Source organism: Podarcis erhardii (genome assembly GCF_964252035.2).
Source record: "Podarcis erhardii genome assembly, chromosome: 18".
NCBI classification, from domain to species: Eukaryota; Metazoa; Chordata; class Lepidosauria; order Squamata; family Lacertidae; genus Podarcis; species Podarcis erhardii.
This window is the reverse complement of record NC_138516.1, coordinates 10,088,036-10,105,979: the sequence shown is the minus strand read 5'-3', so window position 1 is coordinate 10,105,979 and position 17,944 is coordinate 10,088,036. Positions and strand designations below refer to the sequence as shown.

The 17,944-nt window shown below is 51.7% G+C and overlaps 1 protein-coding gene and 2 long non-coding RNA genes across 7 annotated transcripts in view; 1 reads left to right on the top strand and 2 right to left on the bottom strand.

Moving 5' to 3' along the window:
• Positions 1 to 2,156: 2,156 nt before the first annotated feature.
• On the top strand, positions 2,157 to 11,370 carry LOC309333082. Of its 2 annotated transcripts, none has more exons than XR_014152357.1 (3): positions 2,157 to 7,718; positions 8,080 to 8,645; positions 8,687 to 11,370. It is a non-coding gene; the product is annotated as an uncharacterized lncRNA (long non-coding RNA). The 2 variants fall into 2 exon arrangements; XR_014152358.1 differs by having other exon boundaries at positions 8,681 to 11,370.
• Positions 8,671 to 14,596, bottom strand: LOC309333093. Its single transcript, XR_014152372.1, has 2 exons — positions 11,500 to 14,596; positions 8,671 to 11,466 (listed from the first exon to the last, which is right to left on the bottom strand). It is a non-coding gene; the product is annotated as an uncharacterized lncRNA (long non-coding RNA).
• Positions 14,597 to 14,606: 10 nt separating this feature from the next.
• Positions 14,607 to 17,944, bottom strand: part of NFIC (nuclear factor I C) — a 99,378-nt gene continuing 96,040 nt past the window's right edge. For all 4 annotated transcript variants that reach the window (XM_081846260.1, XM_081846258.1, XM_081846261.1 and 1 more), the window contains one exon: positions 14,607 to 17,484. In XM_081846260.1, coding sequence (XP_081702386.1) covers positions 17,467 to 17,484 — 18 coding nt within the window. In that variant the 3' untranslated portion in view covers positions 14,607 to 17,466. The remainder of the gene's footprint in view (positions 17,485 to 17,944) is intronic.

Below are 17,944 nucleotides of genomic sequence, written 5' to 3'. Positions count from 1 at the left end.
CAAATATATAAAAGGATGTCACATAGAGGAGGGAGAAAGGTTGTTTTCTGCTGCTCCAGAGAAGCGGACATGGAGCAATGGATCCAAACTACAAGAAAGAAGATTCCACCTAAACATTAGGAAGAACTTCCTGACAGTAAGAGCTGTTTGACAGTGGAATTTGCTGCCAAGGAGTGTGGTGGAGTCTCCTTCTTTGGAGGTCTTTAAGCAGAGGCTTGACAACCATATGTCAGGAGTGCTCTGATGGTGTTTCCTGCTTGGCAGGGGGTTGGACTCGATGGCCATTGTGGTCTCTTCTATGATTCTATGATTCTATGATTCTAAGTGAAACCGACCACCTGTCTCCTGGATCCTTGCCCATCCTGGCTTATAAAAGCTAGCCGGGAAGGACTGGGCGATGGGCTTCGTGGGGTGGTGAACGCTTCCCTCCGTGAGGGAGCCTTCCCAGACCCGCTGAAAGAGGCGGTTATTAAACCGCTTCTTAAAAAAACATCTTTAGATGCGGCTACGATGGCCAACTATCGCCCAGTCTCAAATTTACCATTCTTGGGCAAGGTGATTGAGTGGGTGGTTGCCAGACAACTCCAAGCACGCCTGGAGGATGCGGACCATTTGGATCCCTTCCAATCGGGATTCAGGCCTCACCATGGGACTGAAACTGCCTTGGTCGCGCTGGTCGATGATCTCCGGCGAGCTAGGGACAAAGGTGAGAGCTGTTTCCTAGTTCTGCTGGATCTCTCAGTGGCCTTTGACACCATCAACCATAACATCCTTCTGGACAGTCTTGAGGGGCTGGGAGCTGGGGGCACTGTCATACAGTGGTTCCGCTCCTTCCTCCTGGGCCGTGTCCAGAAAGTGGTGGTGGGGGGTGAGTGTTCAGACCCCTGGGCTCTCACTTGTGGGGTGCCTCAGGGTTCTGTCCTCTCCCCCATGCTTTTTAATATCTATATGAAGCCGCTGGGAGAGATCATCAGGGGGTTTGGGCTGGGTGTTCATCAGTATGCAGATGACACCCAGCTCTACCTCTCCTTTAAATCAGAACCAGTGAAGGCAGTGAAGGCCCTGTGTGAGTGCCTGGAGGCTGTTGGAGGATGGATGGCGGCTAACAGATTGAGGTTGAATCCTGACAAGACAGAAGTACTGTTTTTGGGGGACGGGGTGGGCGGGTGTGGGGGATTCCCTGGTCCTGAATGGGGTCACTGTGCCCCTGAAGGACCAGGTGCGCAGCCTGGGAGTCATTTTGGACTCACAGCTGTCCATGGAGGCGCAGGTCAAATCTGTGTCCAGGGCAGCTGTCTACCAGCTCCATCTGGTACCCAGGATGAGACCCTCCCTGTCCGCAGACTGTCTGGCCAGAGTGGTGCATGCTCTGGTTATCTCCCGCTTGGACTACTGCAACGCGCTCTATGTGGGGCTGCCTTTGAAGGTGACCCGGAAACTGCAATTAATCCAGAATGCGGCAGCTAGACTGGTGACTGGGAGTGGCCGCCGGGACCACATAACACCGGTTCTGAGAGATCTGCACCGGTTCTGAGTAAAACTATTTTACTTTTAAAAGTCATCTGAAGGCAGCCCTCTTTAGGGAAGTTTTTAATGTTTGATGCTGTACTGTTTTTAATATTCAGTTGGAAGCCGCCCAGAGTGGCTGGGGAAACCCAGCCAGATGGGCGGGGTATAAATAATAAATTATTATTATTATTATTATTATTATTATTATTATTATTATTATTATTCTGTAACTGGAAGCCATGGGTTCGAGTCCTACCGTCCAGAGCAGGAGAAAACGAGCTCGTTCCACCTTCCACGTGACATTCCTTCAGATGTTTGAAAATGGCTATCGTATCTCTTTTTTCCCTTTGCAGCTGCCTGACAGGTAGAAATCCAACTGGTGAAGCTTTTAGCCCTTCTTTGCTTTTGAAAGCAAGGACAAAACACTAACCCTGTTTGGTCAGCAGATGGAGATAGTGAGCTACAATTGGACCTGTAGGCTTTAACTCTGTAAAAGCTATATATGTACCATATATACAAAAGACACAAGAGGCTTGCTTTGCAATGCAGTATTTCCCCTTTTCTTTTTAGAAGGCCGAAAATCTCAGTTATTTGCATATAATAATTGCATATAATAATGCAAACCTAGAGACTTGCACATACAAAAGACACAAGAGGCTGCGAGAGAGTTGAAAGCATAGCTTATTTAATTTTTATACATTTTTTTCCTCATTTTTTGCAACTTTTTTCTTATTTTTTTTCGCCCTTTTTCTTATTTTTTTCTCATTTTTTTTTAAATTGTCCTTTTGGAATTTTATTTTTTTATTTTCCTTTTGCATAGGGGGTGGGGGTGGGCGGGGGGGGGGAGAGAAAAGGAACGAAAACCAGAGCCGGCTTTCGGATAATGGTACATTTAAAATAAAAAACAAGGAAGAAAAGTGCATTGGCTAAAACAAAAACAAAAAACAGTACGCGTATGACGAATGCTAGAATCAAATATTGTGAAAAGCACTGGAGAAAAGCAAGCCTGTGTGTGCATGTGAGTGAATGGGGAGGCCATGGTGAGCCCGGCTGAAATGAGAGAGGGATGAATTGCAGATTGCTGTGTTGGCGGACCGAGATCTGAGTTGCAGCCGATTATTTCGTTCAGTCGGGTACGTCTACGATGTATAGCGACACCTCCACACAAACCCCAACCGCCCAACGAACCTTGGGAACTGTAGTTTAGCCGGGCGCCTGGGAACTGTGGGTTGACGATCCCTGCTTGCAGCATGAGAGGGCCGGGCTTGAAAGTTCGTTGTGCTCAGAGTAGACCCCTCGAAGAACGAAAGGATGGGCTTGACACAAAGGGTTCCAGATGCAACTTTCCAACGCATCTACTCTGAGTCGGATTCTGTGCAACCCACCGTTCCCAGCAGAGAAAGGCCGGCCGCTAAACCAGTTTAAGGCTGTGGTGTAGACGGGACGCCCCTGAGGCCAGATCCATTTCCTCTTTGGCCGGGAAACGGTCTCAGTTCACTCTTCCCGGCGCTGACAACACTGCGAATACGTGTGCTAACTTAAGAAGCAGCAAGCGAGAGGGAGGGTAAACTATTATTGCGACATCTGTAAAATATAAACGGCAGAAGTGTGTTTGCGCGTCACCGTCAGGGGAAGAAAACGAACTTCCGGTCAGATATACGGAAAAGAGGGGATCGGGGGAAAGAAAAGATTGAAGGAAATGAGAATCGACGCCGGCTGGATCTTGGCCCGACTCTGAAAAACATTCTTGCCTCGGTTATCCCTCCACCCCACCCCAATGTTCCCTTCCTCTTCCTCCTCTTCCTCTTCCAGACTACACAGTGAGAACAGGGAACATGAACACAAAAGGATAAAACTTCACAAACGGAAAAGTGTGGCTCAAGGTCTTGGGGACGGCGACCTCCCAGCTGTGCAGTGCTGTCGGAGAAAGCGGTTCAGGCCGATAAATTTGTCAAGTCTTGGTTTCCTCTTAGTTTCACACTCCCCCTATCTTAAATCCAGTCTGCTCGATTCGATTTTGGCATCTGTTTGCTTTAAAAAAACCCGCAGAAAAATCCGCTCCCGTTAATATACAGTGGTACCTCGGTTTACGAACCTAATCCGTTCCAGAAGTCCGTTCTTAAACCGAAACCGTTCTTAAACCAGGCGCGCTTTCCCTAATGAGGCCTCCCGCCGCCGGTGCCCTTCCACTGTTCGGATTCCGTTCTTAGACCGAGGTAAAGTTCTCAAACCAAGACACTATTTCTGGTTTTGCGGAGTTTGTAAACCAAATCGTTCTTAAACCGGACTGTTCTTAAACCAAGGTACCCCTGTAGTTGCTTTGTAGGTAATTTTGCCTCAACCATGCATTTCCCCCCTAATAGACAATTGATAGGAATATAGTCCATTATATCTACAGGATTTCCCCGGGATTCCAGTGACGGAATTAGCGTTCGGGTTTTTTGAAACTCAACAACTTGAAATACGGCAACGTTTGCAGGGCGGCGTTTGCAGAACTGCAGTGCAAAGTTTGAGGACGCTCGGATTTCGAAGGACCCCAGGATCTTGGGCTGATCGTATTGAAAAGCGAACCAAATTAATTCCCTTCCCTGTCCCTTCAACGGCTGCAAATCACATCCGTGTCAAATCGTTGTTTTATTTGCAGTCAAGGACAGTTAATAACTCTTTTATTTGTATAGGTGCGATTTCTTAGAATGCGTTTTTGTAGTCAGCCATCTGCAAGTTTTCCTGAATCAGACCGAACTCATAATAGGGGCGAGTGGGCGTGCCAACGAACTTAGCCCCGCCCAATGGCTCCTCCCCCTCAACCAAGCCCCGCCCACTTGATCTACCGCTCGGCCAATCCTGACAGCACTGCATCAGCCAGGAGGGAAGTAGAATGAGGGGGGCCAAATCTCTCCTTCCAGTATTGAATTTGGGGCCCTTTCATACCAGTGTGTGGGGGGATAATAATATAGCAACACCACTGATTTAATAGAGCAAAAATTACCCGGGGTAAATAGGTGATTAGGGCTCAAGGAAACACAATCCAGCAGTAAATTTCATAGGCACAGCATAAATTATATTTTTGGTATTCCAGAATGCTGCTGGCTTCTGTTTTCTTGGCGTGAGTATACAGTTATTGTCCTTGCCGTATTATTGTCCGGCGACAGGTTATGGGACCAGAAAATCACAGCGCACGCCACACTCTTGTAGGTTCGAGACAGGACAGGGAAGCCTGTGTGTGTTAGCAGAAAGGGCGATGCCAGGAAAAGCAAACAAACCACGACTGATCCCAATAAAATCCTTATTTCCAAAGGCAGCCCCCACAAATAACAACTTCCCCCAAACTCTCAGGGTTCGGGGAAATGGATGCAGCGATCGACAGAGCGGTTAAGCAGCCGCTCCTCCGACTGGCGTCGGAGGGTGAACGACACACCCACGCTTAATCCAGTTTCAATCTGGATTTCTACCGCGATGGCGGCGCCTCCCTCCCGCTCCCACGTCTTTCTTTTCCGGCGTCCTTGGCTAAACCGGATTCGGAGTGGTTCCGTCAGAGACGGAAAAGGAAGGTTTCACGCGCAGGCTGAATCAGTTCGGAGGTGGCTCGTTTTGCAAGAAAGCTGGGAGAAATCGGGAATAAGGCTTTTCTAGGTCTCTTCTGAAATAAACTTGGGGGGGCAGAAGCTGGGGGTTGTTGCTGGGACATAGTCTCATCCTACAAGCCGTCGTCAAAGGGCAGCTTCTATCAGCTTGCCAATATTTTTCTGGGGAACGGTTGCACCATCTCAGACCTTTTGAGGACAACGGAAAACCCTAAATCGACTCAAAACCCACCGCTTCTTAATTTTCCCTCGGGGCAACCCCCCTCCCCCACCATCTTGTGGGGGGGGGGAGCGCCCCCCACCTCAAATCCACAAATGTGGAAGTTAAAAGAAGCTGGTGTTTGTGTGTGTGTGTTTTCCTTTCCAAAACAAAAAAGAGAGAAGCAGCAATTTAATAAAATTATATTGCAAAAGAAGTTTTCTTTTTCTTTTTTAAAAAGATATAGATATATATATACACAGTGCTCCCCACCCCGGCCAAATTGCGAGATTATCCTGGCTTACAAGGAAGGATTGTCAGTTTAGACACTTATGCCCTTTGCCCCTCCGTCCAGACCCATTTAAAAGAAAGAGAAGGGGGAAAGACCTATCGCTTTAACGAAATCGCCTTGTCGGGGGCCGGGAAGCGATTTTGGGTGGGAGGGTGGAGACACCCAGGGAGATGCGTCGGACGCGAGTCGCCGCGTCACCCAGGTGCCAAGAACACCCCCTTTCCGGCATAGCACCATAAAGGTAAATACAACATTCTGTACATGATTTCTCTCCCCTCTGCCCCCGCGGGGCCCTTTCAAACAACCGCCCCCAAAGTATAAAAAATATGTAGTGCATGAGGAAGGCAGGAGGGTGCCCCCCCGAGTGTGTGTGCCTTGCATAGAAGTGGGAGTAGACTTCCTCGTGCAGAGTCCACAGTGCGAATGGCGCTACGGGGAAGTTTTTGCCGCCGACGGTCGGGGGTGAAGGGAGCTTGGCGTGTCCCTGGAGGACCAGGGCGAGGGGACCTCTTGTCCCTGCTCTAAGGAACATTCCCCGCTGCACATGAGAGATGGAGGAATGCCTCTATTCCGAAGAGGCATTCTCTCCCGGGAAAGGGGAGTGCTTCTTCAGAACTGGGGTGAACAAGCAGCCTTCCTGTGATGGCCTGGGATTTGGACCTGGAGGCTGAAGGATCCCAGCCTGCACAGGATTCCCCACCTCCAGAACCAGCTGAGCCGGGGCTGGGGCTTGAGCCTGAAGGGTCCTCACCTGTGCTGGGTCCTCAGGTGAGTCTGCTCTGGCTCCTGAGGTGACGGAGGACCCATTGCTTGCAGGTGCTCCACTCTCAGCCCCGTCAGGGGAAGCTGAGGTTGCCTCTGGGTCTGGGAACCCTTCAGCCACTCCTGAGCTGCAGAAGCTCAGGGCAGAGAGGCGGAGGGAACTAAGTTCCCGCAGGAGGAGGGCTCGCCTCCAGGCCAGGAGAGGCGAGTCACCTGAGGACCGGGGCCACCCTATGCCTCGGGGCAGATAAAAGCCGGCCAGCCCCATGCGGGAGCAACATTGTCGCTAGCCAGTTCCTGCCTGCACCCTGTCCTGCCGGATCTTCTGACCTTGCCCAACTCCCTGCCTTGGACCCAGCTTCAGCTTTGACGGACGGCTTCAATACTGCTCCCTCGACCTCGGACTGGACTCAGACCACGCCTCACGGAAACCAGCACACTTCCCTTTGTGGCTGGACTCTCACAGCCTCAACCTCCCTAGCCAGACGGCATGGAGGGTGCAATTCAATTCAGGAGCTGTCGGAAGGCCAAAGCACCCCACACACATGTTATGGGGGAGCAGGACGGGATGCCCCCCCAAAACACCCCAGAGTTTCCTTCTCTTCAACCCGCAGCCTCCTTGCTTCCTCGCCTCCCTGATTGTCGGCAGAGCTGCTCCGCCGACGGCAGCTCGCCTGGGGCAAGTCGGAAATCGCCTCCGGGCAACGCTGCTCTTCCTGCACCCCTACAAAGAGACGCCTCTCTCCACACCCCCTAACTTAGTTCCCAATTCCGTTTACGGTTCCCGCGGCTTCGACCCTTCCCCCTCCTCCTCTTTAAAAAAAGTTTTCTGCCTTGGAACAATTGCACATCCGTCCTCTTAAGACGGCCTCTTCCCACCCGGGGGTGCCAGAAATAAATCCGTAAGTGCAGCAGCTGCTGCGGGGTTGCATAGTGCGATCGCTGCATGGCTCTTTATCTCTGGGTTGCGTCTGTGATTTTTGTGTTCGCGGAAATGCGCCCAAACGCCTCATTATTATTTTTAAAAGGCGGGGCGAATCTCAGCGCAAACCACCTCAATTTCCCCCTCTTTGGCCAATTCGGGAGGTGGGGCTATTCAGGATTAGAGGCCCTGTTTTCTGGGTTTCAGTTCAGGGGCAGAGTGCCTGCAGAAGATTCCGGGTTCGATTTCCGACGGCAGCTCCCAGCAGAGCTGGGAAAGGCTTTCCAAAATACTGGACAGCTGCTGCAAGCCAGTGTAGGCTGCCCAGGGGGCCCAACTCAGTATAAAGCAGCTTTCTACTTAAACCAACCCTTCACCCAGGACAATGAGGACTAGAATATTGCGTTGTTTTTAGGAGAAGCCTATAGCTTTGCATGCAAAAGGTTGCAGGTTCAATCCCTGGCAATCTCCAGCTGTATTTACATTTTGCCAGCAGAGCTCTGTACATGCTACAAACGCCCAAAGCGAGCTCCGCCGGCAGACCGCGAGACGTCGAATCTCGGGGTTGTGGATTTGAGTCCCGCACTACAGTGGGCTGGGCTGGATGACCTCGTGGGGTCCCTTTTGACTCGATGATCCCAGGAGTTAAGAGGGGACTGTGTGGCCTGCGAGGGCCGAAAACGGTTCGAGAGCAGTCCCGATTCACCCGCTTGTCGACGCCACATTTGCCTCCGCTTAAACAGGCGAGGCGGGTTGCAGGAATGGCACAAAACCGCCAAACCTGTTGAGCTTTGCATGCAAAAGGTTGCAGGTTCAATCCCTGGCAATCTCCAGCTGTATTTACATTTTGCCTATGGTTTCTTTTGGGGGCAGCGGCCGAACAGGAAACACGGGGGGAAAGGTTAAAGGCCACGGCCTGCCAGGAAAGGGTCAAATCTTCAAATCTGCAAAGCTTCTGCGTTTACGCCCGAGCCTCTGCTCTGCGGAGAAACTCCCATTTGCAGCCTGTAGATTTGTGGCAAAGGAGGGAAGGACTCCACTGGCCCCAACAGTCCCCCCGCAGGCAGTATGGCCTAATGGTCAGGGAAGACGCGAGTTGCAGTTCAGAGACATCTGGGCGGCCACAAGTCCCCGCAAGCGACACAAAGCTGTCCTTTCTGGGGCTGCGAGTGCGAATCATGTAGATCAGTGGGAGGTTGGGGGCAGGACGTTCCATCTCCAGCGGCGCTGCCTTGGGAGACGAAGTCGAAGCACCCTGCCCCACAGATCTGGGATGGGTGCCTGGCCTGTGGTCAGTAAATAAGGTGCTTTCGTTTATTTTATTTTAGATCCCTCTTCCATCAGTTGCTGGTCAATAAACCAGCAGACCAAAATTAAGTGCTTAATATAATAATAATAATAATAATAATAAGAAGAAGAAGAAGAAGAAGAAGAAGAAGTAGGTGAACTTATTTTTAGCATTTTGGGGTGGGTGTAGATGGAACCGGTAGAATTACAGAATCAGAGTTGGAATCCGGGGTGCCAACTTGAATAATTTTTTTGGGAAGGGCAAGAAAGTATAACCGATCGCACAACTGATCGCAAGACGCAACATTTGAACGGCGATGCCCATCAGCTTTTGGGGAGAGGCGGTCCCCTCAAACATTTTATTGGGGACTCTGAAGGGACCTCGGCCCCTAGGATTTGGCTCCTACAGTTAGAAGGGGCCTCTGCAATGCCAGAATCTCAACACGCGGTCCCCCATCCAGTTTGAAACCACACCGGACCCTGCTTAGCTTTGCAAATGTGCTGGCTGCCTATCTTGCCTACAGAATACATTTTTAACCTGAAAATGCATTGACGTCATCAACGTGGCTAATAAATTGTCTTATCTTGACAACGTCAGGGTTTTTAAAACAGCATTTCCACCCTACATCTATTGCTCCCTGGCAAGGAAGGACCTATCAACTTCCTTTCCCTCTCTTTCTAATTTTTTTTTCCAGTCTTAGATTCAGTTTTCCGCAGCAATTCGCCAAAAATAAAGCCCTCACGAAAATTCACCGGCATTTTCCCATGCAAATTTCTCCCGACGAACACATTTTCCACATGCGGTTTTTGACTGTTGTGCACATTTTCGCGAGCTGCCCCCCTCCTTGTTTAATGCAATTAATTTTTTTTGCAAAAGTTCTTTGGCCAGAGAACAGCATTGCAAAATTCAGATCGATGCAAATTTCAAAAAGCGGGCGTGTTTCGGTTTTCCTTCAGGGAGGGCGAATGTGATAGCTCTGCAGCTAAATGCGAACTGAACCAATTTTTTTATCCATCCCTTGGATTCAACAGCGTGCCAATTTTCGTGGGTGTAAATAGGTATCTACTGCAGAGAGCTAAATTTGTTAAGTGGGCGAGGCTACTGACATGTCAATCACCTGGTCACATGATGACTCCAGGCAGGTCTAATTTGACCCACAGGTCCTGGACTGCGTTCCTTCCAGAATTCTTTAATTTCTTGGGGTCTCCAAACAAGGAAGGGCGCTCTGAGCTTTTGCAGCCTGAGTAGGTAGTATTCTGGGATGTTGGGAAAGACCTCCCCGCTCAGAGCTTTCCCGGAAGCCAGCTGCCGCGAAAATTTCCTCTCCCCCCCCCTTTTTATAAAGTGTTCAAACTGCAGTCACCATCCCACCTGCTCAACTGAACGAAAGCAAGCGGAATTGCAGAAAGCCGGTGAGTTAAAAAAGGACGAACTTTTCTCGCGCCCGACGCCCCACACTCACAGTTCCTTTTTTAAGATGGGGGAAATGTCCCATTTTGTGGGGACGACGGTGGGGCGGGCAATATAGGATGGAAGGATTCTAGCATCGGGGGAAAACAGGGTTGGAATCTCGGAGAAGACCCATTGGATTTAATGGGCGCAAATCAGCCACAACCACACATCTCCATAGGCCTGCTGGGATGGTGATTCCCTTGGTTATAACTTTTAGGTTCAAATGTGTCTATCGAGTGGGATTCTGCCACTGTTCATTAATCCCCCCTGCTGCACCCCCCAAAAAAAACCCCTGCCTTTCCCACAGGGAGGTAGCAACAGATATGGCTATCTCTGATTCCCTACCTTTGATATCAACTTTTCAAAGCAAAACCCACCTTAAAAAAACCATGCCCTCAGCTGTTTAGTTTCAGGGTGCTCAAAGCAATCTTCAGAGGAGTCTACTGTTCTCCCTCTGCATGAGTTGCTGAACCAGACACGGCTCATCCTTAGGAAAGAATTCAATTCTGCCAAGCGTGGGCTCTGAATGGATGACATTGCCTCACTCCCACCAAGGACAGGCCAGTTGAGAGCAGGGCTGGGGCCCGATCCAGCGCGTCCCTCTTGCGTTCTCACCAGCCCAAAGCAGTATTGCAGGCACAGACCAACCCCGCCGACAAGGGACTGGAAGACAGCCAAGCAGGCAGAGATTCACTCAGAGGGGCGGCGAGCGCCTTTCTGCTCTCAAACGCTGGAGAAGTTAGCTGGCCCACTTGCAACCCAGAGCATGCAAAGAACTTTCTGTTGAAACAAACAACCCCCCCCCAAAAAAACCTAGAACCTCACGGTATTTGCCCGCACCTCGCCCCACTTCGAAACATGCACACACCTACGTCTGACCCTCCCTCAATCTACTCCAGAGACCGAATGCCGAATGCAAGGGGAAATAGAAAGTTGGGGCTGGAATAAGGGCATTCCTTGCAAGCGGGGGCGAGAGGACACCCCCCCCCAAAACCCCCAACCAGACCTTCTCTGCCATGCTTGCCAACTTTGATCTATTAGAAAGAAGTTGTCAAGATATTCAAAATTCAAGCCTAGCCCAACTCATCCAACAGGCAGGGCGATCTAATTTCGTCGCCGCTGATAATTAAGAGATTACCTACAGGGGGGCGCCGCATATTGGGGAAAAAACCCTCCCCATTTTTTCATTTGCGTTTGTAACTGGAAGACGTGGAACCGCAGCCAGGGCGGAAATCGCTTCTGCCGCCCCATGTTGGCACTGACCGGCAGGTGGCGGCACAGGATTCAAATTCTCATTGTCCGTCTCTCGGGGGTGGTGGAGGGGTGATGTCTACAGTTTTAGAACACCAGCTTCTCCCCCCCCCCACAAAAAAACCACACCCACCGGGTATTTTTAAAGGTGTTTTTTTTTGCAACGGTGATGGTGAAGCAGAACCTCCAGCGGCCCAAGCAATCTATCTGAAAAGATGATGGAGACGAACAGCAAGAGACGGGCTGGTCCCGCTTTTGGGGTGCCCGGGGGGGCAAATCTGGGGCGATCATGTTGCAAATGCTGTTGACAAGTTTTTTGGGGGGAATGCTACAGGCCAGCGATCCCCGAAGCTCATATTTCCCCGTTGGAGGGCAGTGAGATTCTGGAGGGGGGCAAGGGGGCAGTTGAGGGGCACCGAAAAACCAATACAGTGGACGCTCGGGTTGCGAACGTGATCCGTGCGGGATGGACTTTCGCAACCCGCAGCGGCACGTCTGCGCGGGTTGCAATTCGGCGCTTCTGTGCATGTGCAAAGAGCAATTTAGTGCTTCTGCGCATACGCGACCGCCGAAACCCAGAAGTAACCTGTTCCAGTACTTCCGGGTTTTGGCAGGTCCGTAACCCGAAAAAACACAACCTGAAGCATCTGGAACCCAAGGTATGACTGTACTGTTCATTCGCTTTGCTGAGTTAATTAAACTAAATAGTTTCGATCGGATTTGGCGTAAGTGTGGAATTAATGGCGGCCGTTTTGAATTTTATTCTGTTGTTACGCTCCTGCAAATCGCTTATTCGAATGCTTTTTTTATAGGGCAGGCACTGGAGATGAGCTTATTATGGGATGAAAGGGGCGGCCTCCTGGAAAAAGTTTGGTCTAGACAGACCCTGGGTCTCATCCGGGCACAGAGACCCCCAACTTTCTTTCGGAGAAATGACAAGAGCTGTTAAGACAGAGGAACTGCCTCAGAAAGGACTCTTCCTCCTTGTAGGGTTTTTTAATCGAAGTTGCATGGCCTGGAAAGTTTTTGACGTTTTATAGTGTTTTTAATATTTTGTTTCAAGCCGGCCGCAGGGGCTGGGGCAACCCAGCCAGATGGGGGAGCGTGCAAATAATAAAATTATTATTATTACTATTACTATTATTATTAGCTGCGATCCCTGCCTTGCAGGGGGCTGGTCTAGAGGACCTTTGAGGTCCCCTTTCCAACTGTACAATACTATGATTTGTTGAGGCCGAGCCAGTGCAAACAGGACTTAAGGGGAAACAGCTAACAGCCTCTCATGTCTTGGGGTTCGTTTGCTTTTTTTAAAGACACGCTGGACGCTGCCTTGGTGATGACTCCCAGCACAAGGGTGCTTTAACCGCCTCTGAGAAATCAATCGCTTTGAAATGCGTGACGACACCCCCCCCCCAAAAAAAGGACCGCTGGCAATCAAAGGAGTCCCAGCAGAGCTCTGTACATGCTACAAGTGCCCAAAACGAGCTCCGCCGGCAGACCGTGAGACGTCGAATCTCGGGGTTGTGGATTCGAGTCCCGCACTACGGTGGGCTGGGCTGGATGACCTCGTGGGGTCCCTTTTGACTCGATGATCCCAGGAGTTAAGAGGGGACTGTGTGGCCCACGAGGGCCGAAAACGGTCTGAGAGCGGTCCCGATTCACCCGCTTGTCGACGCCACATTTGCCTCCGCTTAAACAGGCAAGGCGGGTTGCGGGAATGGCACAAAACCGCCAAACCTGTTGAGTCGAAGAGGTGGGGTTGGGCGCGCATGACCCTCTCTGGCCCTCTCCTTCCACCCAAGGGCATTTATGGGGTGGGGTAACCCTCTATAGGGACAAAGGAGCATGTGCGTTTGTGCGCGGGAGAAGAGGCACCCGTGCCAGTTCAAACCCGTGTGAGCGAAACATGCCCCACCTTTTTGCACAAGCCCAGAACCCCGAACCCCCCAGAGCCATCTCGGCCACCCGGCAGCCACTTTCAGAAACTTCAGGATCAACACAAAAAGAATTTAAAATCACTTCACTTCCTCCATTGCAATTTGCCCTCGCGCGACCCCGTCCGTAATGCTGATTTTATTTTTTTAAAAAGGCAATAATTCCCCCCCCCCCACCCTGCATACCTCCCTCTACCCCATACACGCATTAAAAGCATGCAAACAGATCTGTGCATTAAATCTCATTAAAGTTAATACATTTTTCTTTTCTGTAGAAGGCAAGGCACATTATGTGGTATAAAACATCTTTCTCTCATTTTTTTTTCTTCGTTTTTTCGTTTTTTTCTCTCGTGCAAATTCGGGCGGGGAGGGGGGGCGAGGCGGGGAGGGAGGGAGCGGTGGGTTTCTTCTCCCACCCCCCCATTTTGTTCCTCATCGGAGAGGCGGAGCCAAGTTTGGGGGGGAGGCGAGAAGGGGGCGGGGCTTATGTATTCTTGCCATGCACACATTCTCAGCCAGCTGATTGGTTGAGCTAGGTCACATGAGTTCCTGTTCCGAAAGCACCATGCAGTCTATAGTGGGAAAGGGTTAAAAAAAACTCTCTCGGTTCCTTCCGGAAACGCCTCCACCAATTGCAAATATACGCTTTATGATTTCCGTTTTAAAAAATAATAACAACCCCCATGGGGAGGTAACCAGCTTTGTGGTTTAATTTCAGCTTGGAGAAAGCCCATGGTTTTTTGTTTCTTTTTTTACCGGGGGGGGGGGGACGGGACGGGGTTGTGGGGCGCTCCCACCCACTACTGGCTAAACCTGTCATCAACATTTCTCGTTATATAAAGGTGCAGAGATGTAAACAAGAGACACTGGGAACCGCCCTCCCTTTCCGCCAAACGCTGCCCATTGGAGGGGAGGGCCTTGGGGCTACCTAGCAAAGTGTCTCCCCCTCCCCCCTTGGCCTCGGAGGAGGGAGTGGAGGGGTCAGGAGGGGTCAGGTGGGTTTTTGCATATGCAAACGCAAGCCCCAGGTGGGCGGAGAAGCCACACCCCTGAGGATAAGTCGCGAGCGTCGGCGTTGGAAGCATCATTCAGAGGGGCGGCAGGCACTGCGGCCGCAATCTTTCCGGCCGTGAAGCTGGGCTGAAGACAGAAGACCCTCAGGAATGGGGAAAAGTCCTTCTGGGAATCGAGCGAGACCAGGTCAAAGGTCCCCCAAAACTGCTCCTGTTTTGACCGAAGGAGCTGCGCCGGAGAAGTCCGTGCCTTTTCTCAAAAGCTCACAACTCTTCTTCTTCTTTTCCTTTTTGTACATCTGAAGGCTCAGAGACTCCTGGACGAAGGAGATCGGGTGCGCCACAAACCAGTTTGGGTAAAAAACAACAACCCCCAAACATATAAAAACCAGAAACCCCCAAACATATAAAAACCAGAAACAACACCCCTCACATCTCAGATCTTTAAGCTAGGAGACGGGAACAGATTTGAGACTTCTGGGGGTTTAAAAACCAGCCTGGTGTGTATGTTGGAGAGAAACTCACCCAAGGATGGATTTCATCTCTGGGGCTGGCGGTGGAAAGCTCCAAGTGATTCTGCATCAAAATGCCCTCTGGGTTCTTCCTGACACATCTAGAGAGCAAAAACATCCACCTCTTTTGTACCACTTGGGACAACCACCATGGCTTCTCCCCCAACGAACGGTGGAAAATATAATTTGAAGAGCGCAGGCAGGGACAATGCGGCCTTGCAGATGGCACTGGGTTCCAAACTCCCGACGACTAGGGACTGCGGTTCGCAGCTTCCAAAACTTCCTTCTCCTTTCTCGGTGCGTCGTTCCAACTGGTCTGCTTGGACGGATCGCTGCTGGATGAGGGCTGCAATGCCCTCTGCACCTCACATGTCCCTCCTTGCAGAATCGATCGCTTTTGAACACAGAGGGAAACTCTCCGGGGTCGTTTCGAAGGATCTCCACTTTCGCTGAAGAGGAGGGACCCGTCTGAAGCGAAGGCGGTGCTCCCCAGACTTTGCAGAAAAATCTGGCATCAGCAGCGCCGCACGGACTCTTGCACGGCCCTCTGTCGTGGATGCTTCCGTTGCGATGTCTGCGTTGCAGCGGATTGGACTCAGAGACCCTGGGAAAAGGGGGTGACCCACTCCCAGATAAGCAATTCTACGATTCTGTGAACGACGGGAAGAGATCAGGTCCGTGGTGTTTTAAAGCTTTGGTGTTCGCTAGGAAAAGAGGGTGGTGGTTGGGGCGTGAGGCGTTAATAAAATGATGCTCTCTTGGAGCACTACAAGTTCAGCTCGGCCCGGATCGGGCCCTGCGCCCGCGGTTGTCGCCGCTTTCTCCGTAACCCGGCGAGGAGGACTGGCGCGTTAAAATGTAGGCACTTGTACCAGTCAGAGATGGCTTCTGGGCTCCACCGTCTGGGGCTTGCGGGGGGGGGGGCAGGAGTGGGGAGGAAAAGGATAAATTGAGTCCTAGAGGGAGGGGGCAACTGTGGGATAAGGTATCGCCTCCCCACCCGTCTGCTGGATTTAGCTATTTTGTCCTGAAAGACTCGCTCCGATAAGGCCCCGTTCTGTGCCTCCCTGGTGGTCTCCTCTTGACAGCTCCCCCTCAAAGGATAACAAAAAAGCACTATAGGGGAGACGGCCTTCTTCGCCTCGTCCCCCCCCCTCCCGTGAATTCCCCCTCCCGCCCCCACCTTCCTTTCTCCTTTTCAAAGTGCATTTCATACAACAAAAATAATGTGCAAGCCGTATTAGCAGTCCCATCCCCGGCTTTGCCGCCACACACGCCACCCCCCTGACATAGCTGGTTTAACTATAACATGCATAGCTCTTTGTACACAAGGGCCGAGGGGGGGGGCGTTTTGCAGGGAGAACGGGGAGGGGGGAGGCCACCAGCTCGCTCACAGCCCCCCGCAAGCCCCCTTCGCCCTCCCAACCACGGACGCAGTCCTCAAATGTACGCAAACCCTTTCCCAAACCTCACTCCTAAGGGGTTTTGCCGGGCGGGTGGGCAAAGGTGGAGGCAAGAGGGGAGACGCGGACCCCCACCCCGGCCGCAAACCCACTCCCCGTAAAGAGAGCAGACGGGCAATTCTCTGCGCTGGCTGGGCAGGGAACCCATTCTCTCGGCCTCGCGTCCAACTTTAAGGCAAGGGTTTGAGACAGAGCTCTGGTACCGTGCGGGAAAATGGGGGTGGGGGTGCTGTTTAAACACAGCATACGGCCGTATCCAACCCCCTGCCCGGCGTTGGAAGAAGACTTGCCGCACCAACCCTTCAAGTTTCCAAAGGGTTGTGGGGTTTTTTGCGCGTGCGGCATTTGGGCTCCGCCTGCGTGGACGCGGCTCGGGTCTACCCCCCCCCCAACCGACAGCCCCTTTTGCCAGACCAACCCTGTCTTTTGCGCCCCCTCCCTGCCCGTCCCACCCCCTTTCCAGAAGATGGCATCTTTCGAACTCGCTTTTACGCACATCCCGCTTGCTGGGCGGAAAGAGAGCAGTTGCGGAATCGCGCTCCGTTCTTCCTCCGCCGAAGAAATCTTGCCAACACCCTGTCATGCGGTGGGTGCCGCGGGCGGAACACCCCCCCCACGGGGAAGCAAAGCGCAGGTTATTTTGTAGGGGGGGAGGGATGGGGGCCACAGACGCAGCATAAAAGGTGTCCAGCTTTTCTCCCTCGCGGGAGAGGGGGTTTGCTACCTCCACTGTCTCGACGCACCGTGGAGATCCGTTGTCTTCTCCAGAGAAGGAAGGCGGTGTAGAAAAGGGGAGAGGGGTGGGGGGTGGGAAGGTGCTGGAGGGGGCGGCAGCAGGCCAGGAATTATGCCCCCCCTTTCTCTAGTCTCTCTCTTTTCCACCCCTCACTCCCAAGGGGAAAAAAAAGATCAGGAACATTTTGCATATAACATCCCTTTTGAGAACGGAACCGGCGGGGTGGCCGCGAGGCGCGATACGTCCTCTATCCAAAGTAGTGTTTGTTTCTGGCCCCCCAAGACTTGTCAGATGGGGTTGCGGGCTGGGCAGGCGATTCATCGCGTCGTTCGTTTTTTTAAAACATTTTGCAAAAGTTTGGACCTTCTTCCCGCGGCGCCAAGGACTCCCGAAGCCAAGTCCGTCGTCGCCCCAATCTCCGCGCTGCCATCAAGGTTTTGAGCCGGGGGGTCGGGAGTGGGGGTGAATCGTTCTCCTCGGAGGAAGCCCAAAGCCCAGGAGGGGGGGTGAGGGGGGTGAGGAAGATGAAGGTCCAAATGAAAGCTGCGGTTAACCTAAATACCAGGACTGGAGGACAAGAGGTGAGAGAAAGAGAAAGGGGAAAGAAGAGAAAATTATTTTTTCCCAAAAAAACACATTATTTTTTATTGATTTTCAACATTTATCACAAATATAATCTAACAAAAGTGCTAGCCAGATACTTTGGGGGTCGTCTGCAAAGTAAGGTTTGCCTATTAAAGGTAAAGGGACCCCTGACCATTAGGTCCAGTCGTGGCTGACTCTGGGGTTGCGGCGCTCATCTCGCTTTATTGGCCGAGGGAGCCGGCGTACAGCTTCTGGGTCATGTGGCCAGCAGGACTAAGCCGCTTCTGGCGAACCAGAGCAGGGCACGGAAACGCCATTTACCTTCCCGCCGGAGCGGTACCTATTTATCTACTTGCACTTGGACGTGCTTTCGAACTGCTAGGTGGGCAGGAGCAGGGACCGAGCAACGGGAACTCACCCTGTCATTGCGGGGATTCGAACC